This window comes from Natrix helvetica (genome assembly GCF_964273705.1).
Source record: "Natrix helvetica genome assembly, chromosome: 1".
Lineage (NCBI taxonomy): Eukaryota > Metazoa > Chordata > Lepidosauria > Squamata > Natricidae > Natrix > Natrix helvetica.
In genome coordinates, this window is record NC_138548.1 from 138,071,313 (window position 1) to 138,080,230 (window position 8,918).

Consider the following 8,918-nt stretch of genomic DNA (forward strand, 5'->3'; position numbering starts at 1 on the left):
CCCATTCTCAGCAAAATGTATTTTTTTTATTTTGATTCAGAAAAACCTATAAAGGATCCTTTCTGCATGTTACATTTTATGAATGGAAAACAATCACAAATTCCTTTCCCCGGCTTTAGAACTGACTCGAGGGAGAGAGAGAGAGATCAAAAGAAAAAGAGAGAGAAAGAAATACACCCAGAGAGAAAGATCATAATGGAAGTCGGAAAAAGTTTTCGGTAGCGTTTATTTCCTATTTGGTTTCTGAGAGTTATGGCTGGCTGAAAACAATCCTCGGCCGGAGCGACACAGGAACGAGAAGCGCGGTCTAGGAGAGGATGCGCCAAGCAACGCGTAAATCTCTCGCTCCCTTTGAATTAGCCTGCCCCTTGGATAATGTATCTGCAAAGTTCGAACGCAGCCCATTGGCCGACGTCAGGGGCGTCACAGAATTGTGGAGCAGCTCATTGGCTCTTTCCACGTGCGGGCCATCCTCACGTGCTTCCGGTTGGAATGAAAAAAAGTGTGGTTGGGAGATTTTTTAGGGAGAGTTTGTTGCAAGATCGGAGCTGTCAGAGATTTTGCTTTTTTTTCTTCCCCTTTTCCTTTTTCTTTCTTTTCTTTTTTCTTTCTTTTTTCTTTTTGTTTTAAAAAAAGGAACTTGGAGGAAAAGAGGGGAAGAAAGGTGGGAGAAAAAGATGCACGTGCGAGTGAGCGAATAAAGCATCCTGCCGAGAACCGATTCATGGGCAAAGCTGACTCTTGACACTTGGGGTACCCCAACGCTGCGCCATTTGGAGGAAGATGGGTAGACTGTGAGGACTTCGGGGGAAGGGGCGGAGTTTGGGGGGCTGGTTTTGTTTTGATCTCTCTCTCCCTCTCTCCTTTCCGAGAAGGGGAGGGGGAATGAAAGAGGGAGAGGGAGAGAGAGGCTGAGACTGGAAATATAAGATAACTGCAAAAAAAGCGAACCCGTCCAAATGCCCGAGTCTTTGGATATCTCTCTCTACTAGATTCCCGCTCTAAAACCAACAAGTGGATTTTATTGTGCGTTTCCCCCCTTCAACCCCCTTTCCTCTAACAACATTCTCAGACTCAGAATCCCTCCACCTCCTGGACTGGCGAGGTGGGGGAGTCCGGAAAGCGGTGGGGGGCAAAGAGAAGACGGCGATCTCCGGAGCTGGCGACCGACTATGGAAGAGCAGGCGGAGGCTAAAAGCCAGCGCGACTCGGCTCCGACTCCAGTCAGCGGGAGCAGCGACAGCGGGAGCGATGGCGAGAGTGTCCCGGTGTCGCCCAGCGGCCACGCTCCCTTGTCTCCCGCCGCGCCTTGCCTCGTGCCTCTGCCCCTTCACCCGCACCACCATCACCACCACGGCCACCATCAACACCAGCACCAGCACCAGGCGCCTCCGCCCCCCCAGCAGCAGCAGCAGCCGAGGCCGCCGCCGCCACCGCCGCCGCCGCCGCAGCATCGCACCACCAACTTTTTCATCGACAACATCCTGAGGCCGGACTTTGGCTGCAAGAAAGAGCACCTCTTGATCCTGTCCGGCGGCCCTGCGGCGTCCGGAGGAGGGGGAGGAGGGGGAGGAGGGGGAGGCAGCGGCGGCGGCGGCAGCGGCCGGGACAGAGACCTAGATCGCGCGGCCAGCTCAGGTAGAGAAAATGTCAGCCCACTGCTCGGCAGGCCCCTTCACCCGGCCTCCACTCTCCTTAGCGCCGACTCGCCCGGGAACCCCGACAGCTCCTCCACGGCCTCCAAAGTGAGCCCCGCCGCGGCAGCAGCGGTAGGGACGGCCAAGCCCCCCTCCACTACCTCCTCCTCCACCTCCTCCACCTCTTCCACCTCCTCCTCCTCTTCCTCCTCCTCCTCCTCCTGCTCGGAAGGGAGTGGAACTAACCCGGCGAAGTACGGGGAGCACGCCAACCCTGCCATCCTCCTCGTGGGCTCCGGGAATGGAGGAGTGGGGGCCTCCGGCGAGGGTCAACAGCCGCTGGTTTGGCCGGCCTGGGTTTACTGCACTAGGTATTCAGACAGACCGTCCTCGGGTAAGAATACGCTCGAGAACCCAACCCCCACTTTCCTTCGTTCCTTCCCTCTCTCTCTCTCTCCCCTCTCCGGTGGTTGTTGGTTCGGCTTAGCATGCCAGCTCCCTTTGCTCTCCACTCCCTCCCCCTTCCACCCCCGACTCGAATGATCAGCCTGTGACCTTCCTGTCCCTCTTCCGCCTCGGGATCCAAATCTGGGGCCGGGGGGCGGGGTCTTGCTGCGGGACCCAGCAGGCTTGGGGTCCCTGTCCCAAGGTTGTCCCGCTCAAGGGACTCCGCTGACTCCCCTGGCTGGGTTAGGAGCTCCGCTTTGCCCGCGCTTTGCCTGAAAGTTGGGTTGTTTCCAAAGAAACTGAGCGAAGATCGGTTCTCCGAGCAATTCTTTGGAAGTCCAGCCGCCGGGGAGGCGGGCAGAGAGTGGGGAGGAGGGGGGGAAAGAGGTGGTGGGTTGGTTGTTTATCTTCTAGATCATCTTGACCCCCGAGCCCCCCCCCCCAACCTCAGTTTTAAGATCCTTTATTCTCTAGAACGGAGAAGCCCTTCCCCTTAAGAACAGCGGCCTCAAGGCGACCCTTCGGCGTTTAGAATCGGACTGGCAAAAGCGTACCTTTTGAGAGGCCATTCCCTGCACCCTGGTTATTATTATTATTATTATTAGTAGTAGTAGTAGTAGTGACTCTTTCAGCAAGAAAAGGCTTGAGCAAATAAACCTCTTTCCTTGGTTTTATAGTTATGGATGCGTAAAGTACATGGGGAGGTTTTCAATTTTGGAGATCCAAGTCCGGGCTGGTAGAATTCATGGGGCGCGTTGGCCGACGAATTCTTTCTTACGCAGGGGGACGACGGTCGCCATTAGTTTTGGAGCTGGTGCGAAACGGTGGGTTGTATGAGACACCTGCACTTTTGGGGGTTTGGAAGGTCGAGGCAGGCGGTAAGGGCCGAAAGAATAGAAGAGCAGAAGGTTGTGCGGGCGTGCGGGGGGGGGGGCGAAGGAAAAAGGGGAGAGGGAATGTTCGGTGCAAGGAAGGCCTCGCGCGGCGGAGACCAAAATTCAGGCCCCAGGCCTTGGCTTCTGGGTCTTTTCTTCGTAGATGTAACCCCCACAATTGGTCCTTTAATGTTGCTTGGCTACCTTCTTCCGCCAGCTGTAGGAATGGCACCTCATTTGTTCTCGGGGTTCCCCGAACTAAAAGGCTGGCGGGTGCAGAGAGAGAGAGAGAGAGAGAGACAGAGAGACAGAGAGACACAGAGAGAGATATATTTCCCCGATTTCCTTCCGAGAGCAAGGGAGGAAGAACCAAGCCAAGACCAGGGGGAAAAAACTTCTAGCGGCGGCTTCCCTCGGCGTTTCCCACCAAACTCCTTTCCGCAGGCCATTGATCAATCCGCCGCTATGAGCTTCAGCCATCGCGACCGCGCGGCTATTGACACCTCCCTCGCCTTGGAAACGCAGAAAAGCCACTGTGATTGACTTAAACGAGTTGATTGAGTGATTGAGCTGTCAGGGCTACCGCGCCCAGGCCCCAGGATTTTAGCCCTCCTCGCCCAGCCTCTCCCAGTCGCCTCTGCCCTGGCCAAGATCGGGCTCTGCATTTTAAAAGACGTTGGCCTCGGAGGGCAGAGGGCCTCCTTCGCTCAAGCAGTTAGGCCAACCTGTTGACAATACTTGACTTCTTGGAGAGGTTTGGGGGGCGAGGATTACATTTTTCAACATTTATCTCCCCCCCCCCTGAGGAGGCGAAGGCGGTGTGCTCTAAGCAGGTGTCTGTTTGAGTCCCACAGCTGCCCTCTTTAGATACCAGCCCGAATGAGGGACAGAGGCTTGTTTTCCAGGTCAAATGGGCAGGCTCTGACCCTCGACTTTCACGAATTAGTCCAACACAATATGCCCAGCAGCTTTGGGCGTGTGTTTGAAGGCGGGGAGGGCAGTTCTCTGAAAAAAAAAATCGATCTGAAATCTGCAGTTATTCTTGGGATTTATTTTTAATTTAAGGGAATTTAAGAGAAAAGGGAAAACATCTGGATTTTGCCTTCTGGAGATTATACCCCTACGTACATCAGCGTTACCTTTTTATCCAGCCAAGCTCGAAATAAGAGAGTTGTAACTTTGAGGCCTACAACATCTTGGAGAGTTTCCATCTGGGACTTTTTCTTCGAACCTTGAGAGAGAGAAAAAATCTCACTTGAAGGAAATCGAAGAGCAATGAATTTCCCTTTTATGCTATAAAAGATCTTCGCCTCAAACACACATACACGCGCGCGCGCAAAGGAAATATTTTTTTCCCTTTTTTAAAAAAGGAATCTCCTTACAATATTTTTTACGATTTGGGGGAATAATAGATAAAGAAAGTGCTTTAACGCGTTTAATTTTTTTTTTAAAAAAATGTCTAAACAGTTTTTAGTTATTTTTTTCCTCCAGCGAAGCAAAATAAAGGTTTTGGAAATTATTTTATGCCCTCTTGCCTTTAGTTTAGTTTAACAACTAAACCAACATATTTCAAATGACCGCCTTTTCTTGAATAAAAATTTCAAGTTCCCTACATAACTATGGGGAGGCGGTTAGAATAGAATGAGGACGGAAATATAGACCAGTTTGCTCTTCTATTGGGGATCCACATAGATGGGTTTGGATTCTATTTTCATTCTTTTATAGGCAGAAGGACTGCCTGACTCCAGGTCTCCGTTTGTTGAAAAGAAACTAACTTTCAGGAAAAGAGTAACTTCCAAGTGGAATTTTAAAATAGAAAAAAAATCTCAGATTATTTACCAAATCTGCTGCAAAAAAAAAAAAAAACCGACCCCGTCCCTTCCCCTATTTTTCCAGCCTTTTATTCTTGTAGGTAAAAATATACCCACAGCGCGGAGTGGCGCCCATGTGTATATGTAAGTTTCCCCGGTTTGGTGCAGTTTCAATGTATTCCTGTGTAGATACAATTTGGGGGTGGGGTGGGTGGGTATTGAGGAGAAACCCCCAGCAGAACTCAGAGAAATGCTTAGAATGAGACCGTGGGTGATGGGGAAGAACTGAAGTAGAACTGGGGTTCTCCATCAGGATTGCTTTGTCTCCATCTTCTCTGTTGGAAATTCAATTCCTAACTTTGAAAAGGGCGGCAACATTTTCTTGCCTGCTTTGATGGACTTCCTGTGGGAAGATAATGTTTGTTCTCCCCCTCTGGGTCAAACAGATTCCTAATCCCAAAAGAGGTGGCTTCTCTTTTCAGGCAGGCACTTGAGGGGCAACGGTTGTTATCGATCCCTACTTGGGTAGCTTTTCTCTTCATTTCTTTTCTTCTACTTCTCCTACTACCCCAAAAAAATATCGCTTTATCCAAGTTCTTGCCGAATTAAATTTGGGACTTCCTCAAGCATTCATTTCGAGCCGCCTTGCAATGTTCAAACCTGGCATTATTATTATTATTATTATTATTATTATTATTATTATTATTATTATTATTATTATTATTATTATTATTATTATTATTATTATTATTATTATTATTATTATTATTATTATTATATTGTATCACACCGGCCAGTTGTTTCGCTGGATTTGGCATTGATTAGTAGTCGGGCCCCACCCAGAGGCCTAGGACGTCGTAACATATTTTCGTAATATACGTGCAGATCCAAGCAGTGCAGCTTTTTGCATTTGACTGATGGTGATTTTGTCAAGTTTTAACTGTTTTAAATGTAATTCCAGTGCTTTTGGAATAGCACCCAGTGTGCCGATTACCACTGGAATTACCACTGCTGGTTTGTGCCATAATAGTTGAATTTCAATTATTTCTTCTTCTTCTTCTTCTTCTTCTTCTTCTTCTTCTTCTTCTTCTTCTTCTTCTTCTTCTTCTTCTTCTTCTTCTTCTTCTTCTTCTTCTTCTTCTTCTTCTTCTTCTTCTTCTTCTTCTTCTTCTTCTTCTTCTTCTTCTTCTTATTATTATTATTATTATTATTATTATTATTATTATTATTATTATTATTATTATTATTATTATTATTATTATTATTATTATTATTATTATTATTATTATTATTATTATTATTCTCCTCTGCCGAAAAGAGGGATGACGTCGAAGCTTCCCCCCCCCGCGTTTCATTTTAACTCTTGAAATTCTGGAAGGGCTGCTTATCTGATCAGAGGTCTTGGGGGGGGGAGGTGTTGAGGTGGGTGGGTGGGAGACACCTCGGAATCCCTTCCGAATGGGAGCCGTACCAGAGAGAAAATGCCGTCTGCAACGCAACCTCTTTTCCAGGACTGTTTTTCGCTTTCTTCCCTCTGTTGCGAATGATTTTAACGGTGCAACGAATCAATCGGTGGGGTCGCCCCCTTTCTCTCCCCCCCTCTTCTCTAATCAGTTTCATATCGTGGCTTTTAAAGAGGAGACTTGGAGGTGGTGAAGGGAAAGCCCGACCGTCCGATGCAAACGCGGCCTACATGCGCCTTGTCCAAGCAATTTCAGGGAAATGTAAGGTTGTTTCAGGTCTTCATCCGCGCATCAGGTCTCTGGCTCTCTTCAGCCCCCGAAAGAGCGATGCGAGGCGATCAGACCACAGGCGTTTTAGAGACCCCTGAATTAGGCCAGCCGGGAAAAAAAGTCTGGCATGGCCGCTGCATTTCCCCGGCCAAAATATCCTCCGGTTTAAGCCTTTTCTTTGTCCTTTCTTTCTCTGCTGGCCTTTTCCCTGCTCGCTCTTTCTCTTTAGAAGCACCTCCGGCTTTGGCGGTGCCTGTGTGTGTGTTGTTGAGGTACCTTGATTAGTTTAGGGGGAGAAGGGAGCAGAGGGCGAAGGCAGGCCGTTTTCGAGCAGCGGTAGCGGTGGAGGACGGCGGCGGGGAAGGAGGGGGGGGGGGAGAGCCGCAGCTTTCCAAGATCAGCAGTGGGAGGGGGAGAGAGGAAGAATTGAAAGGGGAAACAGTCGGCCCTCGCCCCCCCCCCGCGGCCCTGTTTAGGGGTTGCCAGCTGTCCCTTTACGAAGGGATGCGTTGCTTCTTTTCCACCAGCCCCCGATCCTCCTGGGAGCGACCCCTGGCCCAAACCCGCCCTCGGGTGCGCTCGGACGCCTTTGGTGGTTTTTTTTCTGGCCTGTTTCTGACCCAGCTCCGTTGTGTCCTTCCCGGCTCTCCTGCCCCATCCCCGGCTTCCCTTTCGTGTGCGTGCCTGTCTTTTCCCCCTTCCCTCCCTCCCTCCTTCCCTCCGACCTCCTCCTCCTCCCCCGCTGTAGGTCCCCGAACGAGGAAGCTGAAGAAGAAGAAGAACGAGAAGGAGGACAAGCGGCCGCGCACGGCCTTCACCGCCGAGCAGCTGCAGAGACTCAAGGCGGAGTTCCAGGCCAACCGCTACATCACCGAGCAGCGGCGGCAGACGTTGGCTCAGGAGCTGAGCCTCAACGAGTCCCAGATCAAGATCTGGTTCCAGAACAAGCGGGCCAAGATCAAGAAAGCCACCGGCATCAAGAACGGCCTGGCCCTTCACCTCATGGCCCAAGGACTGTACAATCATTCCACCACCACCGTGCAGGACAAAGAGGACAGCGAGTGAGGCCGGACCGACCCAGCTGTCCCCCGCGGACTGTCCACCTCCCGTCCCCTCCGCCCCCCCCCCCGTTGGCTCCTTTTCGTTTCGTTCGTTTTCATTCTTCCTAAGATTATTATTATTATAATTATTATAATTATTATTATTATTAAAATATTATTATTATTATTATTATTACGAACCTGAGTGGCAGGGAAGACAAAGAAACTCCGCTTGGGCGAAGCTAAGCGAAAACAAAACCCGGCCAGGACTGAGGAAGGCCGGCGCGGGGACTCGGACGACGGGTTCTGTTTTCAAGAAAACGAATCAAAATTTTATGGTTTTATTATCCGCAGTTTTGAGGATTCCAACATTAAATTCCGAACACTTTTAAAAAAAAGTCTATATAGCCAAACATCGTATGATCTTGTATATATTTAATTTCAGGTAAGAAAATCAATTATGGAAAAAAAAGTGTAGTTTTTTTTTAAAAAGAATTATTTTCCCCCTTTTCGCTCAGCCACTGAGCGTCTCCCCTCTCGCGTCTCCCCAAAGCTGTTGGGCCTTTATTTTTCTTATGTGTTTCCTTCATTATTAATCTCCCTTCTTCCCCGCAGCCTCTAGTCCTGTCAGCATCTTAGTTTTGAAGTGTTTGTCTGGCTCCTCTTCCTCTGCCCCCTCCCGATTGTTTTTCTGCCTCCCTTCCCCGCGTTCTCGTGTGTGCCTCGGCCGATCTTGAGTTTGTGTGTGTGCGCGTCCCTCCCCGAGGAACACCGGTGACCCCCACAGACTGCCAGACTGAACCCTTGCTGCAAGCCAAAGATTTTTTTCTGTAGTCTGAAATAAAACGTAGATTGTGTTCAGGATGTACGTCGGTTCTGTAATCCTTTCTCTTCCCCCAGCCCTCCCCACTTATATATATATAGAATAGAACACATACATGGAAACACCCTACACTGCTTATTCTATATACATATATATTTTTACCTCTCGGTCTACTTGGTAAATATTTCTTCTTTTAAAAAGAGGCAATCAATATTTCATTAAAACTCTTGTTTTCTTTGCTTTATTCGCTCTCATCTCTCCCCCTCCTTTTCCTTCTGGGGAAAGCCAATTAAACCGAACATGCTAATAGGCGACTAGTTTGCTTCTTCGGAAAGAGGTTTGGAACTAAATCTTACTGAGATTTTTTTTGAACTTGCTCCCCACCACCACCACCACCCCGTGCCCCCTCCCAATGTGCGCAGGACCGGGGCCAACTCCTCAGCCCCAAGTCCTGCTCCTCCTCGCCCTCGTCAGGATTCGTAAGCCTACATTCATTTGTTTTCAGTGGAACTCGAACTGGCCAGGTCTAACTTTATGTACAATTTGGAAGAA

The 8,918-nt window shown here is 49.3% G+C and overlaps 1 protein-coding gene across 1 annotated transcript; it reads left to right on the forward strand.

Annotated features, from left to right (window-relative positions):
• Positions 1–675: 675 nt before the first annotated feature.
• Positions 676–8,617, forward strand: EN1 (engrailed homeobox 1). The gene is made up of 2 exons (XM_081946541.1): positions 676–2,031; positions 7,252–8,617. The coding sequence occupies exons 1-2, from the start codon at positions 1,173–1,175 to the stop codon at positions 7,566–7,568; spliced, it is 1,176 nt and encodes a 391-aa protein (XP_081802667.1). The 5' UTR covers positions 676–1,172; the 3' UTR covers positions 7,569–8,617.
• The last annotated feature ends 301 nt before the right edge of the window (positions 8,618–8,918 follow it).

Excerpts from the sequence above, each read along its gene's own strand:
- EN1 (XM_081946541.1), top strand. The coding sequence starts at position 1,173 with ATGGAAGAGCAGGCGGAGGCTAAAAGCCAGCGCGACTCGGCTCCGACT. Across the intron at positions 2,032-7,251 it reads TTCAGACAGACCGTCCTCGG|GTCCCCGAACGAGGAAGCTG; the intron begins GTAAGAATACGC and ends CCCCCGCTGTAG.